At 36.1% G+C, this 26804-nt stretch overlaps 1 protein-coding gene across 1 annotated transcript in view; it reads right to left on the bottom strand.

The window, feature by feature from the left end:
* LOC127849707 (E3 ubiquitin-protein ligase SHPRH-like) overlaps positions 1 to 24033 on the bottom strand; it is a 65207-nt gene extending 41174 nt beyond the window's left edge. The window contains exons 1-12 of the mRNA XM_052382453.1: positions 23970 to 24033; positions 19018 to 20017; positions 18551 to 18757; positions 14140 to 14215; positions 11470 to 11624; positions 8923 to 9716; positions 8470 to 8577; positions 4137 to 4269; positions 2791 to 2870; positions 2036 to 2080; positions 892 to 970; positions 286 to 449 (exon numbers count right to left, since the gene is read on the bottom strand). Of these exons, the coding sequence (XP_052238413.1) occupies positions 286 to 449; positions 892 to 970; positions 2036 to 2080; positions 2791 to 2870; positions 4137 to 4269; positions 8470 to 8577; positions 8923 to 9716; positions 11470 to 11624; positions 14140 to 14215; positions 18551 to 18757; positions 19018 to 19825 (2649 nt within the window). The 5' untranslated portion in view covers positions 19826 to 20017; positions 23970 to 24033. The remainder of the gene's footprint in view (positions 1 to 285; positions 450 to 891; positions 971 to 2035; positions 2081 to 2790; positions 2871 to 4136; positions 4270 to 8469; positions 8578 to 8922; positions 9717 to 11469; positions 11625 to 14139; positions 14216 to 18550; positions 18758 to 19017; positions 20018 to 23969) is intronic.
* Positions 24034 to 26804: the final 2771 nt, after the last annotated feature.

Genomic DNA, 26804 nt, shown 5'->3' with positions numbered 1-26804 from the left:
CTCTAGCCTTCTGACAGTAGGGGTTATACAGAAGACTTTGCCATTAAAAGCTGTTGCCATAGTCAACAAAAACAGCTAGTTTTGAACCCACATGAACCAGTTTAAGTGTCCAAGATGAGATTGGGAGAAATGGTCTCAGGCAGTTTAATAAACATAAGACCTCTGTGGTGTTAAAAAGGTTAATATTAACAGTACAAGATGAATTTCATAAACAGGATGATCACACAATCTATCCATAAGTATGGTTTGCTTATCTGAGCTATGAATGTTTGGGTCATACATTACCTGGTCAAGTACATCAGCCTTGACATTCCTCCAGAGCACAGAGGTCAGAAGGTCATGCATGGGACCTGTGACCCCGTGACAGTAGGGGTCATACAGCAGCCTGTGCCACCACATGGCGTTGCAGTAGGGGTCAACACCAAGAAACAGCAGTAGACCCACAAGATCTGAAATGCCACATGCATGATACCTTAATTACCGTATCTTCCCTAATAAATGCACAATCATATTTTCTTACCAGGCGAGGTTAGAAGAGGGCTTTCAATTACATATATGCACACCTACAAGAAAATATGTTAATTGTACTGTCCGCAAATGAAGTTCATATCAGTCAGAGATAATGGCATTCAGTGTTTTGGCCAAGTTCAGAAATAAATTAGGCATTTATTAGATTAGATATTGTAAACCATATAAACTATAGTATATTTATTTTATTTGTATTTTAATTTCTTCAGGGTTTACACTTTCACCAACTTGGCTCATGGCTACAAATAAGCACATATGACTACAGAAATAGCTATGTAACTAAAACATCATTTTCATAAAACTCCATAAAATAGCAATAAGTAAAAGAATACGTAAACTACAATTGGCTTTGGTTGTGTATACCTTCAATGTCTTTCTGGATAGGTGTACCAGTGACACACCACCTGTTCACAGCACACAGTCTCTGGGCCATCTGGGCAGTCTTCAAAAGAAATCACACATAGAGCAACATATGGGCCGCACTCTGTGAAAAGGGGGCTTAAAAAATGTGCGTAAAATGTCGTCCCATATAAGCCTTTGCAGTCTGCAGAGGCAAATACGGGACAACATTTTCCTCTTTTATGGTAATTTCTGTTTAACCCTTTGAATGCTGGGAAATTTGTAGTCTGCTAAAATGTCGTCTGCTGAATTTCTAAAATCAGCATTTTCTTCAATTTTTTTTTGAAAGAATATTATCAGAATAGCAAACAGTTTGGATCCTGATGAGACGCCACGTTCTGTGGCGTCTCATCTGGATCCAAACTGTTTGCAAAGGCCTTCAAAATTCGGTTCCCCCACTGAAAGGGTTAAAGAAAGTCTCTTCATAGCAAAAATCCATTTAAAGTGGAAAGTGTCGTCCTTGATTAGCCTGTGCGGACTGCACAGGCTAATCTGGGATGACACTTTACGCACTTGCATTAAACCCCCTTTTCACTGAGCACGGCCTATATTATTTGCCTTTCCCAAAGCACTCAAATCGTCCCAAAGGGGCACTTGCAGGCTTATTGTTATAATATTTCCTCCACCTGCACAAAATTTGGTATTGTACTCCCATGTACTGGCAACCTCATGTGAACACAGTACTGAATGTGTGGCTGAGTGATTCACAGATTAGAATGAAAAAAAAACACTCAACTGTTAAGTCAGCAGGATATGGAAATGTGATGTTGAGTGTTACCTGTTGGCAATCAAAGAAATTAATTGACACATTTAAATCATTATCAACCATTAAAACGAGAACCTGCCAAATCCAAAATTTACAAGCAAATTCATTGAATTGATATCCCCGCCATAACTAAAAAGTTTGTGACCAACCGACTAACAAATCAACGGACTGACGGAAAATGCCAAAACTATATCCCTCTGCCTTTGGTGGGGGATAACAATTTCTGTTCAGCAAATTCATGCAAGTTGCATTTTATCTATTTAACTGAAAGGATTATACAATAAACACTGCACATATACACTTGTATTATGACAAACTAGGTTGATAATTCAATTGATGTACCTTTGTTGTTGTACATTCCACCATCTGGGCCTCATCTAAACACACCTAAAAAGAAAAATATATTTTATATGTATTATAAGAAACTAAACTGTATCAAAAATATACAGAAAATTATATCACAGTAAAAGATGTACAAAATATTTCACAAATCTGTCTGATTTTGTACTGAGTATGACAATCATTACAACAGTTTTTTTAAACTAGGTTAAATGTTCACAAAGGATGGTTACAAACAGAATTTTTAATAAATGTATATAAATCCGAAAATGGTTGACAAATAACCGAGTCTGCGCAAATTACCAATCCATTTCATTTCTGGAATCTTTTGCTAAAAAAAATGAGTTCCAAATACCAAGCTGTTAATATTTTTAATGATTCCACATGGAAAATAGACTTAGAGCATCTCCTTTTCACGCGGAAGACACAGACACAGGTTCAATCCCAATATACAAACATAATTTGTTAATGTCAGTAAATGGTCTAATACATGTAACAAGCTACAGAAAATTCAATCAATAAATAAACAAAATACAAATAATATTACCTTGAGATTTAATGAGCCATAGGACCTTATTCTTACAATTTGGCTTTCCATAAAAAGTCCTCAAGTTTGCTATTATTTTTAATATTATTACCCGGTATACTATTAAATTATACTTATTTAGATGAGTATCATATTTCTTAGATTGCAAACAAATGTTTTGGACAAATTCATGAAAAAAAAAAATCAGCAATGTTAGTGCTGTGTAACCTACCCTCCACCACTGCACTGCTGTGAGAGGGCTGGGTATGGCCATAAACCTCTTGGGGTGCCGTAGTTTCCTGCCCTCAGCACCTGGGAATGAGAGCATTTAACATGCAAACTGAGGACGACTATATTGATCAACAAGAATGCCTAAAAACAATGGCATAGTGATAACATCAGTGATACGTGTAAATAATATCATTTCAAAGGAGAAAGAAAGGCAAATGATGCGCATAAGGATTATAACATGGATGAAAAAAGCAGGTTACACAAAATATGACAACTACTTCTGGATATTGAACAAGTAATTGAATATCGCTTTGAAAAACTATTGCTAAATGCATGTGTGTAAAGAGTCATCCCAGATTAGGTTACAATATACTAAATCTTTTTGGAGTGCAATGCTATACTCTTTAAAAACCTGAACATCATTTATAAGAAGACACAATTCTCTGTGTGGGCACTTGCCGTGACTTTATTTTAGAATGTTTCTTTGTGCATGTGGTAGGGAAAACATTGATGTTTAACAGAAATTCACTCATTTGCTTGAAGGTTGGAGATTACATGAGACTTTGACAGATGGCGGGAAACCCTCATCCACCGGTACGAACCCGGTAAATTGATGGCTGTAAAACAGTGACCGCTGATTCACATCGAGTTCTTTCTTGTAAAACGCATGACCCCCCTTTTTTATTGTCTAAATCATTGCGGCTTGGAATGCTCTTTAAGAAAAGGTATGGTTAAGGGGGTCTCTATGTCCAAAAGTTTGACTTTATTTTTTGTTGAAGTTATTGCTTTTACATTGAATTTGTGTAGGAAATCTTTTGGTATATTGTAACCATTAGCCTATGCAATCTTCACAGGCTAATCAGGGACAACACTTTCCACCTAAAATAGATGTTAACTAAGAAGAGACTGCACTCAAATGAAAAAAATGAAAAAAGAGAAGTGTCAGTCCTTATTAGCCTGTGCAGACTGGACAAGCTAATCTTGGACGCTACTTCATGCACATGCATTAAGCCCTGTTTTCCCACAGTGCAGCTAAATTTCATGGCTTCCTGGTATAAGAGTGTTCTTGGTAAGACCAATTTGTTATGCAGCTTTTTACTGACACAGTAACTAAAGAGATATTTCAGTTCCTTTCTAAGGGCTTCATACATGTATCTTGTGATCCTGCAGTCCTGATGTGCAACCGTATATGGCAAAAAGTCTCACTTTAAGAGCGAAGAAGGTCAACATAGTCCTGTTCCTACCTCAGTTTCTTGTAGGTTGTGATCATTATGTAAATATAAGAGGAAAACATTTGTGGTTCAAAGATCATGATTTACTTAATGAAACCTATTCAAGGCTACTCACTGTTAGAGTGTGGGAGATCAACATAGTCCAGTTCCTTTCTCAGGGTCTCGTATGTGGTGATCACAATGTCCTGACAGGCCAATGTTTGAGGCTGGATGTAACCCTTCTTGCCATTACCAACACCAGGGTACACCTAAAATGTATTGTACACAAATAGACTTAGTGACCCAACAATAGATGTGGCATGTACAACTTATCAAGGTGCAGCTACATATGAAGTTTCAAAATCGTATGTGGAAGCACTTTGATTTTAGAGCCAATGTTAAGGTTTTAGCACGACGCGGACGGCCGACAATATGACGGCTATGACAATACCTCGGGTTTTCTCCAAAAACAGCCGAGCTAAAAATGGATAATGTAAGTGTTTTTAAACAATATTTGCTGAGATAAGGCTGGATAGGGAGTTGAACTGACATTTTGAAAAAAGTTTCTTGAATTTTGTAAAGGACATAATTTAAGAAGAAAATAAAAACAAGAGCTGTCAGAGGACAGCGCGCTCGACTATTCGAGTGCTTGACATTATAACGTAAGCCATCATGGGGAAATTGTTTATATTCAATAATTTATTAGACGATCTTTCAAAAATAAAAAAAGGAAAAAAAAAATGTTGGGGGGGGGGGGTTGAGAGGGGGTATAATGTGGGGTGTGGTAATTTATGAGACGATCTTTCAAAAATAAAAAAGGAAGACAAAAAGTAATTTATTTTTTTTGTGGGGGGGGGGGGAGGGGGTTGAGAGGGGGGTATACTTAGGGGTGTGGTAATTTATTAGATGTTTAAAAAATTGGGGGGTTGAGGGGGGTTGGGGGTGAGAGGGGGGTATAATGTGGGGTGGGGTAATTTATTAGATGATGTTTAAACCAAAAAATGTGATCATAAATACAGAAGTTATGGCAATTTAAGCAAAATGTTCAATTATCTAAGTGTAAAAGGGGCAATAATTATGTAAAAATGCTTGATACAGTGGTCTGCTCTTGTTTATAGGTTGGGGTTATGTTGGTAAACAAGTATGCAACATTTAAAAGCAATATGTCAAAGGATATAGGAAATATTTGGGGTAGTATGCAAACTAGATTTATCAATAATATGCATATTCTAAGTATAAAGGGGGCAATAATTATGACAAAATGCTTCATAGAGTTGTCTGGTCTTGTTTATTGGTTGGGGTGATGTTGGTAAACAAGTATACAAAATATGAAAGCAATATGTCAAGGGACAATGAAAATAAATGGGGTAGTACGAAAACTTTAACATTTGCTGCATATTCTAAGTGGAAAAGGGGCCATAATTATGACAAAATGCTTGATAGAGTTGTCTGCTCTTGTTTATAGGTTGAGGCAGACCTGTTTACCCTACCGATTGCTTCTCAGTAGTATGGAGGGCATCTCTCAGTAGTTTGGGGCTGTTGTCAGTAGTTTTAAACTTTTCAATCATTTTGAGCATTAAAACACCATGACTGGGTCACATATCAGTTTAACGGTACATAAAGCACTAGATGAATTTACTTGCTAATAATATAATCTGTTAGGTGATTTTTTTTTGCTTTGATGTTTTACAGCCTGTGCCATTTGGATTGGGAAAATAAGCGATTAACCATGAAATTGGAAAAAAATAGCGCGATAAACCATAAATTTGTAGACATTAAGCATTATACATATGATTATAAGTAACAAAATTAAAAATGTTTTTAAGTGCATGTTTGACAGCATTTTATATTATAAAGTGATGTCCATTGTCTTCTTAAAATGAAGATAATGTTTAGTTAATATCCATCCACATGCATATTAAACTTGCAATAATCTATAGATTCTTAAATACATCATTTGATCATAAGCTCTTTAAGAGTAGCTATTAATTTAATTCAGTATTTTTTTAAATTAAATATCATAAGGGGAAAACATAAACAAATATTGACAAACATCCTTTAGTGTTCTTGTTGTGTTAATGATGTATTAAATGGAGTTAGAATAATATATTCTATTTGTTTACCTTTCAATATCTTGCACTTGACAACCTCAGTTCAATGCTATTTCATTTAACTGTGCAGCGTAACAAACATAATAAAGCAGAATATGCATATGAATCTGATTATACACAGATCACTAACATATAAATCAAATCATGTTTGTCGCTTTCCATTTTCGAACGATACTCATCTTATTATAATAAATGCTCTAACTTTGTGAGTAGACTAAACTCCAAATTTCCAACACTCGTTTCCGTGACGCACATTCACTGTGCAGATTTCTGATAAATATTTGTTGTTTTTTTAATCTCAAACGTAGTATGTCGCGTTAATTGACACACGCATTACATTATTCCCTTATGACCATATGATATTATCCGTTGTTAATTTGAATGGTATTTATCATTTTCGCCGTTAATCGCAATTTCTCGTCTGCTTGCCGCCATCTTGGACGTGTGTAAAAACAGGCGTGCTCAATCTCGATACATCGACTATTGTCGGTATTCTACGCAATAGAAAGAGAGATGTGTATTCTGGATAGCAACGTAAAATCGTATATATTCGGCTAAATTTGCGAACCAATACGTAAGTCAGTTCGGTGATGACTCGACAAGCTCGATCAGCACTCGTTCCCCGGGAGGCTTGAATTTCAACGCTTTTTACTACGCAAGCGCCAAAATGATTACGATTTATAAATTACCCGTTAAGACCGACAATAAGCAAAAGTACGTTTAAAATCTGAAATTTGACCATTTTGATCGATGGATCCGTAGTTTTTCAGTACAAATCCGTAGTGCGTAGTTTAGCCAAATAATTCGTAGTAACTACGGCGAATCCGTAGAAGTAAACAGGTCTGTTGAGGTCATGTTGGTAAACAAGTATGCAAACAAGGGCTGTTTGTAAAACATGCATTCCCCCCATATGGGTGTCCGTTGTAGTGGCAGCCATTGTGTGAATACGTTTTTTGTCACTGTGACCTTGACCTTTGACCTAGTGACCTGAAAATCAATAGGGGTCATCTGCGAGTCACTATCAATGTACCTATGAAGTGTCATGATCCTAGGAAAAAGGGCTCTTGAGTAATCATCCGAAAATCATTTTACTATTTCGGGTCACCGTGACCTTGACCTTTGACCTAGTGACCTCAAAATCAATAGGGGTCATCTGCGAGTCATGATCAATCTACCCATGAAGTTTCATGATCCTAGGCGTATGCATTCTTGATTTATCATCCGGAAACCATTTTACTATTTCGGGTCACCGTGACCTTGACCTTAGACCTAGTGACCTCAAAATCAATAGGGGTCATCTGCGAGTCATGATCAATCTACCCATGAAGTTTCATGATCCTAGGCGTATGCGTTCTTGAGTTATCATTCAAAAACCATTTTACTATTTCGGGTCACCGTGACCTTGACCTTTGACCTAGTGACCTCAAATTCAATAGGGGTCATCTGCGAGTCCTGATCAATGTACCTATGAAGTTTCATGATCCTAGGCCCAAGCGTTCTTGAGTTATCGTCTGACAACCACCTGGTGGACGGACTGACAGACCGACCGACATGAGCAAAGCAATATACCCCCTCTTCTTCGAAGGGGGGCATAAATATGAAAGCAATATGTCAAGGGACAATGAAAATAATTGGGGTAGTACGAATACTTTAACATTTGCACACTAACGCTAACGGAAACGCAGACGCCGGGACGAGTAGGATAGCTCCACTATATATACCACTATATATATTTCATATATAATAGTCGAGCTAAAAATTGTTATCTGATCAAAGAAAAAAATACACTCAAAAGTTGAATTGCATTGTTTAAATTTGATTTGGAATAAGCATCTTTAATGATTTATACAAATATACTACATAAACAATAAGAAACATTACCTTTTGATTTACATATTAATTAGTATTTACAATATCCTGAAGTCATCATGGTGGCTACTATAATTTTAAGTATTTTTTTGATACATCTTTATATAATAAGTTTTTATACCTAGAAGAAAAGCGGAAATGTGTGCATAACAGAATCATTTCCAATTTCAAATTCTTTCATTTCAAATTCTAACCTGTATAAGAATCTGTCAGTTTTCTTCTGAGCAAATCACATATTTCAGTATATGAACCTCTCTCTGGTAAAACCAGGCTTTAAGTACCCTCCCAGGGATAAAACCTTCCACTTATATGGAATTATTCATTTAAAGGAAGTCTCTTCCTTATGAAAATCTAGTCTATGCCTAAAGTATTGTCCAAGACTAGCCTGTGCGGACTGTACAGGCTAATATGGGATGACACTTAACGCACATGCATTAAAACCTGATATCCCAAAGCAAGGCTTGTATGTATGTATGTTGAAGGTATTACCAGCACATTGAGAGCTTTCTTGGCCACGTGTTTGAGTATTTCATCCACCCACTGGTGAGATATAGAGGCAGGGGAGATAATCAGTGTTGCACCGGACGGTATCGGCATCTGTTGATAGCAGAAACAGTGTATTTTTATATTCAACCAATTAAAACATCCTTTGGTCTCTACTACCACCAAGAAAAATACTTCAAACTAATGATTATTTGAATCTGGCATATCAAGATAATCATATTCTTTACAAGGATTATAGCTTTAAAGATTGCAATACCATGTACATTAATTGTTAAGTGACCTTTCTAAACAAAGTTATTGGATTTTTTTAATAGAACACAAATACATTTATAATTCCAGGAATAGATTTTTTCAATTACACAAAATACAATTTGAGGTTATCGGAAACAAAAAAGTGCCCACAGTAAACCCCTGTAGTAGCATGTTCCCTCCACTCACCGAGGCGGCATGGCAATGTGGGCACTTAAAGGGGCCCCTCAAAGGGTCCTGCAGGTTGTAGCTGACACACTCAGCATGCTGCCACAGCCGACAGATGGAGCACTGCACCGGGTGCAGGCGCCGCCATTTCTTTCCAGACTGAAATCTGTGCGCACCACACACACACTCGAACTCACTCTGATGATATTCTGGCTTCTCTGCGAAGATGTTCTTGAATTGCACCTCTGCATTACTGATCTCTTTTGTGTTATTTACTTTTTGTATTGCTCCCTGATTTTGTTTCTTTGAGGATCTTGTTTTGTTTGGTAAATTATTTCCAGCCCCAGCATTACATAAGCTCTTTTCAATGTCATTTTGGACTTCATTATCCCGAGTGACTTCCAAATCACATGACAATTTTTCTCCATCACCATCACCAGTTTTATCCACAAAAGACTCTTCAGACTTAGAGTTCTTTGATTGAGATTTTGTTTCATCACCTGTCATATTTGAGCTTGCTGATCGCTCATCGTCTAATTTAGTTTCATCACATGACTGACTGCTGCTCTGTGATTGGCCAATATCATACTTAGTTTTGTCACATGACTGATTGGAGCTCCCTGATTGGCTGATACTAAGATCAGCATGGTCACCTGACTGATTAACACTTCCTGAGTGGTCTTTATCCAATGAATTTAAATCCGCCTGATAGTCCATGTACACAATTGTATCATCGGAATCAGAATCATCTGTCTGTGATTTCTTCTTCCTTTTCCTTTTGTTCTTCTTCTTCATTGAAAACTCATTGACATCAACTAAAATATAAATACATACCATTATTCCTTTATGTTTAGGTAAACTTTTTTTATTTATTCTGTGTCTGTGTTAGATACAAAAAATATTTTTAAAATACAGGTGTCTGAAAATTTAGAGAAAGCTGTGTAACATGTTTGTGTGGTATTGTGTTCGACTTTTATTTCAATGGTTTGAAATAATATAACTTAACACCTTTGCAATCTTTTACCAGTTATGGCATTTTTCAAATAGTAAAGACATTAAACATATTTCTTCCTTAATACTATTATTGCATGTACTATATAATTTCAGATGACGTTGGCTGAAACGATTGTTTATTACCATTACATATGGTTATTTGCCCATTAACACAAATGTTATGGTCCATTGCCCTCAGGCATTTATCTGCCAGGTTTTATGACCTTAATACGGTTATAAAAACTCATGATGGAAGGATCATAAGATACCGGTAAGCAAAAACAAGGCAGAAAACTGGGATGAAAAAAATGTACGTCTGAAAATAAAGAGTCACAAACAATAAATATTTAGGCTAATAAAGGAGGCGTGCAAAAATCCGAAAACTTAGAGTAATTACGTTAATCAAGGGCCAATGTGGAAGACATTTATAGTTTGTGAATTCTAGAACTGCAAACATTGTTAATTTCTCTGCAGTGTGATTTCTCCTATATGCCTAGTATGGAGTTCTATGCTTCTTTGTGTTCTGTGGTTATTAATTGGTTTTGTATAGACAACTATAGTGTTAAGACGAAGGTAACTTGTCATACAAAATAAACATGTCAGATATTAAGATCAGTATATCAATATAAATTACATAAACAAGGGCTGATTGTAAAACATGCATGCCCCCCATATGGGCTGTCAGTTGTAGTGGCAGCCATTGTGTGAATACGTTTTTTTGTCACTGTGACCTTGACCTTTGACCTAGTGAACTGAAAATCTATAGGGGTCATCTGCCAGTCATGATCAATGTACCTATGAAGTTTCATGATCCTAGGCCTAAGCATTCTTGAGTTATTATCCAGAAACCATTTTACTATTTCGAGTCACTGTGACCTTGACCTTTGACCTAGTGACCTGAAAATCAATAGGGGTCATCTGCCAGTCATGATCAATGTGCCTATCAAGTTTCATAATCCTAGGCTTAAGCATTCTTGAGTTATCATCCGGAAACCATTTTACTATTTCGAGTCACTGTGACCTTGACCTTTGACCTAGTGACCTTAAAATCAATAGGGGTCATCTGCCAGTCATGATCAATGTACATAGGAAGTTCCATGAACCTAGGCCTAAGCGTTCTTGAGTTATCATCCAGAAACCATTTTACTGTTTCGAGTCACTGTGACCATGACCTTTGACCTAGTGACCTAAAAATCAATAGAGGTCATTTGCCAGTCATGATCAATGAACCTATGAAGTTTCATGATCCTAGGCCTAAGCGTTCTTGAGTTATCATCAGGAAACCATCGTGTGGACGGACCAACCGACGGACCGACCGACATGTGCAAAACAATATACCCCCTCTTCTTCGATGGGGGAATAAAAATACGCCCGGTGTTCGTAAGAATTGCGTTTTGTGACGCAAGGTTTTTTACGGGAAAAATGTTATTAAATTTGTATTTGGGTTTTTGTATGCTTTATTTTGAATTTAATTACGTTTTTGGTTATTTTAATTGCCTAATAACGCAAATACGCTTGTTATCTATAGCCCTGGGCTAATGGTTTAGAACAGATTATGTAAAAAGTGGTAAATACCCTCAATGACAGGTAGGGGTTCAGGGAGGGGTACACTGGCCCGGGGGTGGTGCAGCATACATCCCAACACCTCCACTGTTTTGCCCATGCCCATCTCATCCCCCAGTATACCCCCTGGGGGAACTGGCTGGTGGACAGGAAACTCCCTGAGCAACCTGGAAATAGTTGGTCAGATACCAATACCAAGTAATTGTCATTTAAATTATAAGATGTAAGATGTTTTGCTGTTTTTTCAATGATTGCCTTTTTTGTGGCAGAATAAAAATCGGGCTATAAAATAAAACAAAAATATTGGTTAAACAGGTTCCCCCCCCCCCCCACATGCAACAAACTGTGTGCATTGAAGTCTTTGAAATGTTACATGTACTTCATGTATTTGTTTTTGGTTAAAACTTGTGACTCGAACCTTTTGCACTATGTTTGAAAAACACAATCTATAACTATGTTAAGACCAACCATAACTTACTTGTGTTGAATTGATTGCATATTTATACATGTGGATGGAAAAAAACAGTATTAAACTAACAAAATGGCATGCAATTTATATTGATTTCAATAAATGGTAAATAAACTGGCTGAAACAAAAAATTTTCAAACACCATGCCAACAAGAAATTGAATGATTGAACGCATTTACTAATGGCAATACCAAAATGTATCCAATAAACATTCAATCTCCTTACGGGAATGTTTTAATGGGTATTAACGGTACTCAAACTGACCACTCTAATTACTTGTTACATAGCCCCTATGATCTTGACCATTGACCTGTTAACCTCAAAATTTATGAGCATCTTCCTTTCAACCAGGCACTGGAAACCTTCACAACAATTTGCTTGATCATATGTCAAAGGGTTCTCTTGACAGAGTGCGGAAACAAAATGGCATTGATTTCAAGTCAAAAGACCATGTGACCTTGACAATTGACCTGAAAATCAGTTGGGGTCTTCATTTCATCCCAAGTAACTATCATATCAACACTCATGATCTTAGGTCAGAGGTATCATGCAGAAACTAATGGTCTACAGTCCAACTATCTGACCCAGCTACCCCTGACTAATGCAAAGCATTATACCCTGCTTCTTTGCAGGTATAATTATGCATATGTGACCGAACAAATAACTTATGTCTTTTTTTTTTCTTTTTTTTTTGAGGCTAAATAATGGTATCATTTTGATAGCATCCCTTCAAATAACAAAATCAACTTCATCAAGACTGTTTATGTCTTTTTTAATATTTCTTTTTCGAGGATAAATAATGGTATCATTTTGATAGCATCCCTTCAAATTACAAAATCAACTTCATCAAGACTGCTTTTGTCTACTTGCTAGAATGTCACATACAATACATATGCAGTGTGTGTTTTTTTCACCATTATAGGAATGGGGCCGGGTCCCTTTGGAGTTTGAATTGCGAAAAATCATGGTGTTTCGACCAAAGTTGGGAAATTAGTGTTGTTTTATTGCTAACAAATGCTTCTAAAATGAGAATAAAAGTGTTTTAAATATTAAATTTAACAAAGTGTTTCTTGTAGAGATGAATAGCAGATCTACTAAATGTTTATTTGAATAAGAAAAATATTTTTATTTTAAAACATTCAATTGGGAATTTTTAGGTCTCATTTTGGGAATATATACTTTTTTCCATTGGAAATTGGGCTGGATACTGGTGAGCTAAAAAAAAACTTGTTCATGTATAAGGAAAAATGCCCTGCCCCTAGTGGCCATGTTTTTACAGCAACCAAAACCATTATCATTGGAACAAATCTTCTGACCAAGTTTCATGATGATCGGAAAATAAATGTGACCTCTAGAGTGTTACTTCTGACCAAGTTTCATGATGACCAAATCTTCTGACCAAGTTTCATGATGATTGGAAAATAAATGTTGGTTTTTCAACCAACCCGCATCATTTTCGAACTTGTCCAAGATATTATTGGGATGAATCTTCTGACCAAGTTTCATGAAGATTGGACAATAAATGTGGCCTCTAGAGTGTTAACAAGATTTTACTCTAACCATATATAGCCATATAAGGAAAAATGCCCCACCCCTTGGCAGCCATGTTTTTCAAGCAAAGGTTATCATTTTTTAACTCATCCAAGATATCAGTGGGACAAATCTTCTGAGCAAGTTTCATGAAGATCGGAAAATAAATGTGGCCTATAAAGTGTTAACAAGGTTTTACTATAGCCTTATAAGGAAAATTGCCCCGCCCCCTGGCGGCCATGTTTTTCAACCAACCGGCATCATTTTCGAACTCGTCCAAGATATTATTGGGATGAATCTTCTGACCAAGTTTTATGAAGATCAGACAATAACTGTGGCCTCTAGAGTTTTAACAAGATTTTACTATAGCCATATAAGGAAAAATGCCCCGCCCCTTGGCAGCCATGTTTTTCAAGCAAAGGTAACCATTTTCGAACTCATCCAAGATATCATTGAAACCAATCTTCTGACCAAATTTCATGAAGATTGGACAATAAATGTGGCCACTAGAGAGTTAACATGACAAATGTTGACGCCGCACAACGGACAAGGGACGACGGACAAAAAGCGATCACAAAAGCTCACCATGAGCACGTTGTGCTCAGGTGAGCTAAAAAAAAACTTGTTAATGTGCCTAAACTAAAGTACTGGCAATACAGCGTGAAATATAATTATTTACTTACATTCCTGCGTATTTGTTGAAGTACAGAACCTGTCCATCTAGAGTTTTTATGGTTGTGTAGAGAACATTAAGGGTACCTGAAACAGAGGACAGATTTATACCTGTAACATGGAACTCAAGCAATATCACACTTCAAGCATAATTTCAATATGTTATTGTATCAGTGTCCGCAGATTGTTTTTAATATACGGGTTAATTTACACTTTAACCAGAATATAACATATTTATTGAATTAAAGTAAGATTTGTGTATGAAATCTTAAATTTCAAATGGATTACAGAGCTCCAGATAAGGGTCGTATTTTCGTAATTACGAGTTCTTTTCAGGTATTAAAGATCTTTTCGGTGCTTATATAAAATGGTTATCGGGTTTGTTTAACAAAGCGCATATTTTCCAATAAAAGTGGCGTGTACAGTCTATCCGTCAAAAAACAATGGCGGCGCCCAGAGAGCGTCCTAAAAAACTGCAAAGCGTGCAAAAACACGCTTTTAACATATTGTACACAAAGTGAGCCGAAGTTGAATGTTAAGAAAGACATTATAGAAAATATCTTATACAATGTTGTATGTTCAGCTGCCTAAACAGTCGGAAAAGCTAAAAAAACGCGACAAGACGGGTCCAAACTTAAACAAAACAAACATTTAACAAGTGGAAGGGACAATTCCCGTGGCCAATCGTTGAAAAGATTGAAGGGGAGACCCGTTTTAATTGTGAAATATGTAAAAATTCATCGAAGGCATCCAATCTAAGCACAGTTTGGGCATATGAAGGTATTTGAAAAACAAGAGGGCCATGATGGCCCTGAATCGCTCACCTGACTCATTAAGATCAGATGAAAACTATGACCTCGATTGTCTACACAATGTTTTTCTATGATTTGACCTAGTGACCTAGTTCCTGACTCTAGATGACCCAAATACAATCCCAATCCAGATTTCATCAAGATAAACATTCTGACCACAGTTCATAAATATTGGATGAAAACTGTGACCTCTATTGTCAACACAAGGTTTTTCTATTTATTTGACCTAGATTTTTACCCCAGATGACCCTAATACAATCCCACCCAGATTTCATCAAGAATTCTGACCAAATTTCATAAAGGTTGGATGAAAACTGTGATCTCTAATGTCTACACAAGGTTTTTCTATTATTTGACCTAGTGACCTAGTTTTTGACCCCAGATGACCCAAATAAAATCCCAACCCAGATTTCATCAAGATAAACATTCTGACCAAATTTCATAAAGATTGGATGAAAACTGTGACCTCTATTGTCTACAGAAGGTTGTTCTATTATTTGACCTAGTGACCTTGTTTTTGACCCCAGATGACCCAAATACAATCCCAAACCGGATTTCATCAAGATAAACATTTTGACCAAATTTCATCAAGATTGGATGCAAACTGTGACCTCTACTGTCTACACAAACAAATTGTTGACGGACGGACACACGCAGGCACGCACAACGGACGCCGGACACCACACGATCACATAAGCTCACCGTGTCACTTCATGACAGGTGACCTAAAAATATGTGTCGGAGATAAACATGAACAGTTGTGGTTAAATCCCATTGAAACAAGGGCTGTTTGTAAACATGCATGCCCCCCCTATATGGGCTATAAGTTGTAGTAGCAGCCATTGTGTGAATACGTTTTTTTGTCACTGTGAATGGTGGTGGTGGTGGTGGTGGTGGTGGTGGTGGTGGTGGTGTAGTAGTAGTAGTAGTAGTAGTAGTAGTCGTAGTAGTAGTAGTAGTAGAAGTAATAGTACGGTAGTTGTAGTAGTAGTAGTAGTAGTAGTAGTAGAAGTAGGAGTAGTAGTAGTAGTAGAAGTAGTAGTAGTAGTAGTAGTAGTAGTAGTAGTAGTAGAAGCAGTAGTAGTAGTAGTAGTAGTAGTAGTAGTAGTAGTAGTAGTGGTAGTAGTAGTAGTAGTAGTAGTAGTGGTAAAAGTAGTAGTAGTAGTGGCAGTAGTAGTAGAAGTAGTGGTGGTGGTGGTGGTGGTGGTGGTGGTGGCGGCGGCGGCGGCGGGGTGGTGGTGGTGGTGGTAGTAGTAGTACTAGTAGTAGTAGTACTAGTAGTAGTAGTAGAAGTAGTAGTAGTAGTAGTAGTAGTAGTAGTAGTAGTAGTAGTAGTAGTAGTAGTAGTAGTAGTGGTAGTAGTAGTAGTAGAAGTAGTAGTAGTAGTTATAGTAGTAGAAGTAGTAGTAGTAGTAGTAGTAGTAGTAGTAGTAGTAGTAGTAGTAGTAGTAGTAGTAGTAGTAGTAGTAGTAGTAGTAGTAGAAGTAGCAGTAGCAGTAGCAGCATTACAAGACCAATACTTAAGAATGATCAAATGGGAAAAGGTAACCTAGCACTGGCAGTAAATATGGGGCTCATTTACAGGTCAGATTTGGAATCTATGCTGTTAAATGAGATTTTGAATGAATTAAAGGGAGGCAAATCTGTAATAAAAAGAACATGCATAAACCGTAGTTGTTTCCCTTGTTTGAACCATGCTAAATCCTTACAAGTTTGGAAAGAATTGGATGAAAAATTTGGACTTTATTGCATAAACACCATTTTCTCAATTCAAGGGGAGGTAATTCTGTACTTCATGGACCAATAATGCTCATTTTTTGTAGGGTTCGTGTCCTCATTGATATAAAGACACTGTGCAAACTTGGAAAGGATCGGACAAAAAATGAGGAAGATTTTTGAAAGTTTTTAACAAAATAGGCAAAAACGAATAAACATGCAAAGTTCAACGAGCTCCTGCGGCCATGTTTTTTGACGAATCAAATTTCTTTGAACAACTTTTTCAGGGGAGCCTTCAAAGGTCATCCCTGTGAAATTTTTTGAAAATCTGATGAGCGGTTTCTGACAAGAAGATTTTTTAAGGTTTTTACCATATATGGTCATGGCGGCCATCTTGGTTATGTGATCAATTTTTTTTTAACAATTCTTTTGTCCCATGACCTAGGGATGCTCCACATGAAATTTAGTTGAAATTGGCTCAATGGTTTAGTAGAAGAAGATGTTTACAAATTGTTTACAGACAGACAGACAGACGGCCGGACGCCGGACGGTGAGTGATCACAATAGCTCACCCCGAGCTATCGCTCAGGTGAGCTAATAAAATTGTATAATACTGAATAGACACTGTTGAACTCGTTTAAATTAAGTTGCTAGTATGTTTATTTTGATTATTTGCATGAAAATAACCATTATTATTTATTTTTAGGTCATTTAGAAAAGTTAAAATTATTTTCCAAAACTTAGTAGTAACGTTAAGAATAAAATTTCAGAGTTAAGAATTATTTTTGAAAATCTGGTAGTAACGTTAAGAATTTCACAAAACCTTATCTGGAGCTCAGGATTAGAATCATGTTTGTGGATGCAAGAAAGCTGCAATATTCTGATGTTTGTCTCAAGCAATTAATCTGATTTGTATCAGTTTGATGTACTTGTTTTCCTTATGCCAACATATGTAGTTTCTGATTATGCAGCTTAAACAAAACATTTAACAAGAGCTGTGTGTGAAACACAATGCCCCCTATTGCACTTTGGAGACACACAGCAGCTATTTCATAGAAACTTAGATGTCCAAGGTATGTTACTTCGTCAATAATAAATGGACCAGAACGAAACTCGAACTTGATCTGTAAGTTATGTAGGTAAACTCACACGCCAAAAATCAGGTCAATATCTGCAAGCATTATGAAAAAAGTCCGGAAAAATGCCATTCTTGAGAACATTTTGTATGTCAAGGCCCAAAACTTCGTCAAAAATCAATGGACCAGAACCAAACTCAAACTTGATCTGTACGTCATGCAGGTACTGGTAGACTAAAACACTAAAATCAAGAAAATATCTGGAATCGATTAGGACAACTTTGGAAACTGATACCAGATGGACAGGCTGATGGACAACAGTGCAACTGCCATATGCAGACATACCAGGGGCATAAAAACACTTATGATCACACATGGTGGCACCACTATGAACATGGGGGTACATTGGCAAATAACTTTAAAATGTGTGTTTCACTAGGGATGAAAGTGTCACGCACATCTACACTTCATGGAGATGACATTTTTCTGTGTGTGGGTGTTCTTAACTTGGAGTGAAAACACTAGATCAAAATATCAGGGTGCTGCATGCTGCTCCTTTTTGTTTCCCCCTTGCTGCCCTTCTGACAGTCATCACACAAAGTGTGAATATCATACAGTATTTTATATCTTGTAGCAAATATTTGACAGCAAATAAAAGGCCAGCCTTAAAAAACTCTATTGTTAAACAATAAAAATTACTTGGATTAACTAAATTATTTAAAAATATCTTCTGACTAGTCAAGCTTCCCACCCTGCTTATTTTTAAGAGCACATTGGTATTTATTGTTATCCTAGATCTTTCCATATAACAAAGCTACCTGTGTTTTCATCCTTTGCCTCTGCCCTTTTCTCTTGATGAACCATCCATGTGATTGCCTCCTGCTGATAGCGGCGTAACCGCGGTAACAGGTCCGGGTGCTGAACGAATGGCAGCAAAGGAAGGGAAGTCTTGTAGTGGCTTTCCTTCACCACCCTCAACATGGCATCAATGTCGTGCTTCCGTGTGTATGGTAAGTGGTCATAGCCTGGAGAAGTACATAGAGCATATACAGTCATGACAGGTACATACAGCTGGTACTTTTGGGATATTTATCAATAAAACATAGCTAGAAGGACTTGTTTACAGATTTAAGTATATTCAGAATTAAATGTATTATTCTGAAGTACAAAATGTATGTCATTCAGTTTAAAAGATTAAATCATAGGAATTAAAAAGTCTAAGTATACAAGTAATAATTAATGACAGAACAGAGACGTTGCTTCCAAAAAAGACAGATATACTTACAAGGCTCAGATATCCCGTAGAAGTGACTGATGATTGTCTTCAAAGAATCATTGAGTACTCTTGGCCTAATTGAGTCACTTGGATGCAAAACTTTTGTTAGAGTATCTTCATTTCCAATGACTTTCACCCTGAAGATCATGTTCTTAGAATCAAAGTCATCTAAAACAACTTGAAGTGTTCTACATCTTAGAGCCTCTAGTATTGATCCTGGCACATTTGAAACAAAAAGCCAAAACTTTACACTTTTATCTTCACTTGACTTCTTTAGAGTCGATTTTGAAGAAACTGGTGTAGTCCCATTTTCCACACTGTAGCTTATCAAGTTCTTTTCACCTTCTTTAGAGATATGCAGAGTGAACACTTCAACATTGGGCAACCCTTGTACTGGCAAAGGCACAAACAATGGTTCTGGACACAATTGAAATTCAAAGGATGCTAGTTCAAATTTCCAGCCACTCTTTTTTACCTTTTGCTGAGTGTAAAGTTTAATATCAAATGAACAATTCTGGAGATGTAAATCAAAAATATCCAACAGGTCATCTCTTCGATAACTTGGATTACTTGTTGCCTGTGAGAAATCACGCTTGATTTCTAATACATTACATGTGGCTGCTTCATACTTTGACTGTTTTTTCGGGGAGCTCAAACTTTCAGCAACTTCAAGTTCTTCCAGCAAGGCAGGATCATGGTCATCAAGAATGTTCACACCACTTGCTGCAGCGGGTGCATTTTCCAGCATGTTCCATGTCAATTGTTTTCTTGTAGTCTCATTTGCCTTTTGTGGCACTGACTGCTTACGTTTTCCCATGATTTCCCTTCCAAATGAATCTTCAACTTTAATCGTAAGTGTAAACCAACACAAAAGTTTTCAAATCTTCAATATAAAGAAGTTCAAATCTTCAACATCAGATCTATTTTTTTTAAAGGTCCAAACTCAACATGTTTGCCAGTTTTCTAACATTCTTTTACGACATTCTGACAGTTATACCCACAATCCATGCTAGGATGATAAAAACTAAATTAGGACTTCTTAACTATGAAACAACAATAATCTGCAAATTGACAATCATTACTACTATATTTTCATCTTTAACACAGTTTTATGCTACATATTGCTAAATGTAAGGTCATACAATCACTATGATTATTAACAGTTCAATATTCAAAACATTCAAGCACTATTGCATAGCACTGATAATTTAGTTTCAACATGGCAGGCTCTAGAGAAACCAAATAATAATGGAAACTATCAGTGTTCCAACCAATGGAAAATAGATATTGTTCATGTGGTGTAAATTAATGTAAAGTAAAAATACTACAAGATAAGTATTGATGCCAAGCATCAGAGGGCGTCGGAAATTTCAGTGTAAAAGGCACTCAATGAAGTTACATGGAACGATTTTTTTTCTACTGTTAATATTAATATATTGGCCGATTATTTAAAACAAAATAGAAAAAGATACTGGTATAACCATTATCTATGATTTTGTTTTATAACCCCCAATAAACCATTATCTACATGTATGATGTTGTGTTATAACCCCCAAATAACCATTATCTATGATTTTGTGTTGTAACCCCCAAATATTTCATAATTCATTTTATTTACATTGGTTTCCTTTTTTTTACTGGCATACGTGTGCAGTTTTCATTAATGGAACAGAACTGTGTAGGTTTTAAAAAATCTGCTTCATCTTGTAAGCGTAATTTCATATTTTTCACAACTTCAAGGGGAGATGATACTGAACTTATTCTTACGTTGCTCATTTACCATAGGAGTTGATATGAAAACACTGTAAAAGTTTTAAAGTGTTTACGAACCCCCCCACACTCTCACACATATATTTCATGGGCATAATAAAAACAAACAAGAAACCGTCGGAGACGGGTGATGCTCCCCAAAGGTCACAATATTGCACTATATATTCAGATATAAGGAAACGTCTTGAGGGCACAGTTGGGGGGACAATAATTTTTTTATAGAAAATTTAAAAGGGCCATAACTCTGTGAAAAATCATCCGACCAGAACCCGCTGATACTATGCACATCTCCTCTTGGTAGTGAAGCTTCCCATCAAGTTTCATTGAATTCCGTTTATTAGTTGCTGAGAAATAGCTCAGACAAGAATTGCACTTTATGTACAGTTAATGGAAAATTTCAAAGGGCCATAACTCTGTGAAAAATCATCCGACCAGAACCCGCTGATAATATGCACATCTCCTCTTGGTTGTGAAGCTTCCCATAAAGTTTCATTGAACTCCGGTCATTAGTAGCTGAGAAATAGCCCAGACAAAAATTGCACTATATGTACAGTTAATGAAAAATTTCAAAGGGCCATAACTCTGTGATAAATCATCCGATCAGAACCCGCTGATAATATGCACATCTCCTATTGGTAGTGAAGCTTCCCATAAAATTTCATTGAATTCCGGTCATAAGTTGCTGAGAAATAGCCCGGACAAAAATTGTGCACAGATGGACGGACAAACGGACGGACGAAGCGGCGACTATATGCTCCTCCAAAAATAAATTTTGGGGAAGCATAAAAATGGCTACAATAAAACAGCATATTTATTTAAACTAAAATGTCTACATCAAAACAAAAAGTTAACATAGGACACAAATAAAATAATTTGATTCTACTGGGGCTCGAACCTTGGGCCTCACACATGTGAAGCAAGCGTGTAACCACTACACTACGGAACCGCTTGAAAAATCATCTTCTAACCAAGATATTAATAAGCTATTAATAGTCGGTTTAAATGTAAACCCGGAAGTTTAAACGCTGGATAGTGAGCGGGGTTTAAGGTTCATACCAAAGGGTCCATACCACTGGCAAGATACGGGTCAGGCCTGCGACCTTCTATATGTGGTTCTTAAAAAAAAAAAAACCTGTAGGAGGACTTGATAGTAATGAGACTGGGGTGCTGTGATGGTGCTCTTCATTGATAAGCGGCTGCTTCCTTTATCAAGACTCATTATTACAATTAATAATACGTGTCGCGCTTCGCGCTCTTTAGCGCCTTTATTAGTAACTAGGTGGTTGCTAGGATAGTGGAACAAAGAAGTTTTGTTTTTATACAAAACCAGAAAATTTCACCGTTTGGCGTTTTTGCCCAGTCCCTGTGATCTTTTATTATTACCCAGTCCCTGTGATCAGTTATTAATTCAAAGAATTAGCTTTGCATTATTGGCAATAAATGTTGTAGTAAATGTAATAGGCACAAATGCAGTACTTATTTACACTAATTTACACAAAAAATCACAACTATGCAAGATATTCTGACAACAAAAATATATTGATCTTGATAAAATACAGGGCTTTTCATCCTTATATAACAGAGGCCGATATTCGGCTCCTTCCCAATTCTAAAAAGCCTTATTTTTTCCCAACTCTGGCTGAAAGACTTCCCAAAAAAAACGATTGAAATTCCCCTGAAAATCAAAAAAATAAACACAGCGGATAGTGTTTTGTAGCCAAGTTACTATTCGGTATAGTTTTACTGGTCTTGTAGATGATTGTAATTTCATTGAAAGCTTCCACGAGCGATAAACAAAGATGAAGGTTTATTTTGCGTAATTGTTGTCTGGTATCGATTTTTTCGCTACCAGTTCAGTTCAGGTATTTCCCCACTACCGCTAAGCCGAATTTTAATTGTATTTGTGTACCAGTCTAGAACAGAATATTGCGTAGTACGGGTTTTATTGTCGGTTTTTGCACGAGGGCCGCAAGGGAGGTCACCAGTGTCATCGCTGAATTTTCAGTTTGAAAATGTCACATAATGGTAAATATTACCTAAAATCAGTTAAGAAACGAAAGCTCCTGTTTGAAAATATAGCTGGCCAATCTTTGAAAAGAACATTTCCAGGTCATTAATTCATAACAAAAATAAAGTTCAAACCATTATTGTGACTGTTTAAAATTGATTAAATGATTTACCTGTGATGAAATGCTTTAAAAGTTTTTTTCCCAAAATGGCCATTTATCGCGCTTAAATTTCCCAATTTGCAAGGCTAGGGCTTCTTCCCAATTTCCAGATGAAAAGCCCTGAAATATATTGATATTGATAAAATAACTTCTACTCCCATAAGCAAAAAAAAAACGTATTACATACTAGTCGCCGCACTTCAGTGCGACGACAATAATTTTATTGTGGTTTAAACACTGAAATTTGGTGAAGATTATTGCTATGTAACTCTTATGTCATGATGATGTGCATTAGTTTGGTAAGCAATTTAACAATTTAACAGATTTTTGTACAATGTCATTACGTCGACCCTGATTACATGTATGTGGCTTTCCAATCAACAGTCAACCCAAGTGTTAGCACTAAAGTGTGATAAAAACACTCTGGTCCACTAAATTTTCCAATTGCAACTGGTGGTGGTAAACTGGCGGTTTTTAATGACTAAATATTCTTAACCAATGGCATGATTGTGGTATCCACAAGTTTTGTTTGTTATTACAATATTTAAGCTATTGGATATTTCACCTGCTTGTGCAATAAATCTAGTGGCCAAGATACTGTCACGCAACCATCATAAACCCGATATTTAATCTCCAGCAATATTGAAATTCAATAGCGAACTTTGTTAGTAAATGTGAAATCTGACAACAAAAAGTATTACAATCACGAACTTCAAAGAAACTGAAGTGGGTTCGATCCCCACCGTGGGAGCGTTCTTTAGATCTCCCCCAAAGACACCAATTACTGGTTCTAGGCCCAGGAAACGGACTCGAGAGCATTTATATAAGCCTTAGGCTTTCGATGCAATCGAGCTAAAATAAATAGGTTTAAACTAAAGAAACTGAAACTGAAAGTTATATAATTATCAATCGCGAATAAATGAGACATCATAAATTCAAGCAATACCAGTACAGTAATAAATAAAAAATCACATAGAATTACGTTCTAATAAACTAAACAATTTACACTTTAAACATGCTCACATGTTCCCAATCCCAATATGTTAAACAAATGTATTTTATCTAAATATCGCAAACATCTGTCATTGCTATTTTTACAACCAATATTTCTGTCGGGTGTAGGTTACAAATAAATAATTATTTTATTCTCTCTGGTTCCCAGCATGTTGCGGTGAAAAGGAAAAAGCTGTAGCTGTAGTTCTTTACTTTAATGTTATCCAATGAAGCATCCAGTTTATTTCTTAGTTTGCTTATAACATGTGTAGTAGTGGCTAACGAATAAGTTTACTGAATCAATCGCAAAAATAATCTTTGGTTAAACAATCGGACTAAATGGCGAAAATTGCGCTTGGATTCAATATTTTCTTTAAAAAAGAGTGTTATATACCGAACCAATAACATTTATAGTTTTAATGATAGTCTGATTATTTAAAGTTTTATTTGTGTGGTTTATTCTTTCTCTCCTGTTTCAGATATAGTCCATGTTACCTTTACCATGTGAAGGCACATTTTAAAATAAGCCAAACTCATCAATTGCTGAGTCACTGCCCCTGAAGTTGTGGTCAGACTTATCGATGGCTGCGTTATTTTTTCTCTCCATATGTTTGTTGTTCGCGGCAGTTGTTTTGCATTTGTTTTTCCTTCAAATATTCTTTCATGAGATTACTTTACTTATGAATGCTATTGTACTAGTTACACACTTTCCATGTTTAATGGAACTTGATTATGTTGTGCTTGTAATTGCTTTGCCATTGTTTGCGTTTGAAAATATATTGCTTACTATATATATATTATATTCCTGTGTATACTTCAACATGTATATTAATTGCTCAATATTAAGAAATCTGGTATACACAGCTTTGACTGCAAGTATGTGTTTAAGTGATCGATTGCATGCAACGTTTTCTATCATTTCTTTTCCTCTCGTTACTCCACACGCATTCATAAAGTAATAAACAAATATGTTATAAAGACACAGGCACGCTGTATTAAAAATGACCACATTATAGCCGAATATTATTTATATATGTATATTTAAACAAAAACACACCAAATGTTTACATGTATCAAAGACATAGAGAATACTTTTATTCTCTAGATCTTTGTATGTATACACACTTAATGATCTGAATTGTGTTCAATTTGTTCAAAGTATTCAAATCATATTGTGGTACGTTATATATATATTTCTTAAGTATTCTCAGCATCTATTTACATCTTTGTACATTGCGAATGCGCAACAAGAATACGATATCTTTCTCTTTTCGCGAGATCCATTGATTATGGTCAGAATCTAGTAGTTCACATACATGTCAATGACCATTCATGTTTCCATGAAAGAAAATTAAACCATGCATGTTTTAATTAATATATTGGTACTACAAATTGATTTAAGTTCCAAATAAATGAAGCAATTTTATGTCGTGTATTTAGTGAACATATGAAAAGGGGATATGCCATTTGGTTCTTTTCCATTAGCTACAGAACGATTGGTATCGGAAGTGTTCGCGAACAAAGCATGCGTAATTAAATCATACAATTGCAGTGTTAAAGAGAGATGACGACGCAGCGACACGTGAAGTTTACTCGTATTTTATTAAACGCGCGTTAAGATCATTGTATTTATTGAGTACATTACATGAGATTCAGGACAACAGCACACAAAATACAAACTATATATAAATAATATACAAACTAAAGGCATATCAAATTATATAACGACGGAAATATCACAGAATTAGTGTAATAAAACAATTTTCTAATCAGCCAAGTATAACATAATTGGTTGCTCTGTTACTTTTTCGGCGTAAGCTTTTAAGCCAGCTTTTCACCTCAACTGACCTTTGTAAGTGTCCAATAAAATTCAAATAAAATTTCCCGCAGCTAGGTACGAATGAATACACTTCATTTATTCCATTGGCTGATTTGAGTATACCACCAGAACATTGGAAACATATCCGCGTCTTTGTAACACTGTTTTACTGCATGAAACAATTTTATCTCTAATGAAAAGGCTTAATAGATAGAACAGTTTTACACTCAATTCTCGACATTAATACAGTTTGTGCGTGCACCTTTTATTTTCAGAGAATCACCAGCGCAAAAGCGTTTATACTTAAAGGCTATATTCTCATATTTAGTACTTACTTCCATATTCCTGTCAACATGTTAACATGTAAAAGTATAAAGAGCAGTGGAAGCGAGGCCTCACTTTAATGCATTGCATTTCAACCCGCGAGGTATCGGGTCAATTCGCGGTTAGTGTGTGAATGTCAGAGTTTATATACAGGTCATCACCGGAGTTCACGGCCAGTAAAATAATCGTTATATAATAAAGACGCTATCCATGAACTATGTGACCTGGAATGTTCTTAAGACCAGAAAAATGTTAAATGAAGATATCCAGCAATATAATTATGGTATGTCAATAATAGATTCTAAATGTGTTTTCAACAATAAAATGATAAATACTATTTTTGATTAATTAAACAATATTTTTCCACCATATTGACTTATGTATTAAGCATGAGCGCGATGATTCTCGATACTGTTAATAATCAAATCAAATAGCAATGCCCGACAAACCACTTAAACAAGTTTGTTCGAAGAACGCGCCTAAACATATGGATACTTCGCGTGTGGCCGGTTGACTCATATGTTTTAATTTCACTTCCATTCTTCTTTTGGTTTTCTGTTTTGTATCTATAGGTTTATGACCAGCAATATGTAATAATGTAAAATAAGCCGTGAAAACTCCACGTAACATCCAGTACTGCGTGTGATGCAGCTAAGAGCTGCACAGAAAAAGACATTCGCTATCCTTGATCTCATTCGTTGAACTATCAACGCCGTATATCT

Source organism: Dreissena polymorpha, chromosome 11 (genome assembly GCF_020536995.1).
Source record: "Dreissena polymorpha isolate Duluth1 chromosome 11, UMN_Dpol_1.0, whole genome shotgun sequence".
Taxonomy (NCBI): Eukaryota; Metazoa; Mollusca; class Bivalvia; order Myida; family Dreissenidae; genus Dreissena; species Dreissena polymorpha.
Note: the sequence above shows the minus strand (reverse complement) of the source record. Positions and strands in the feature narration are given on the sequence as shown.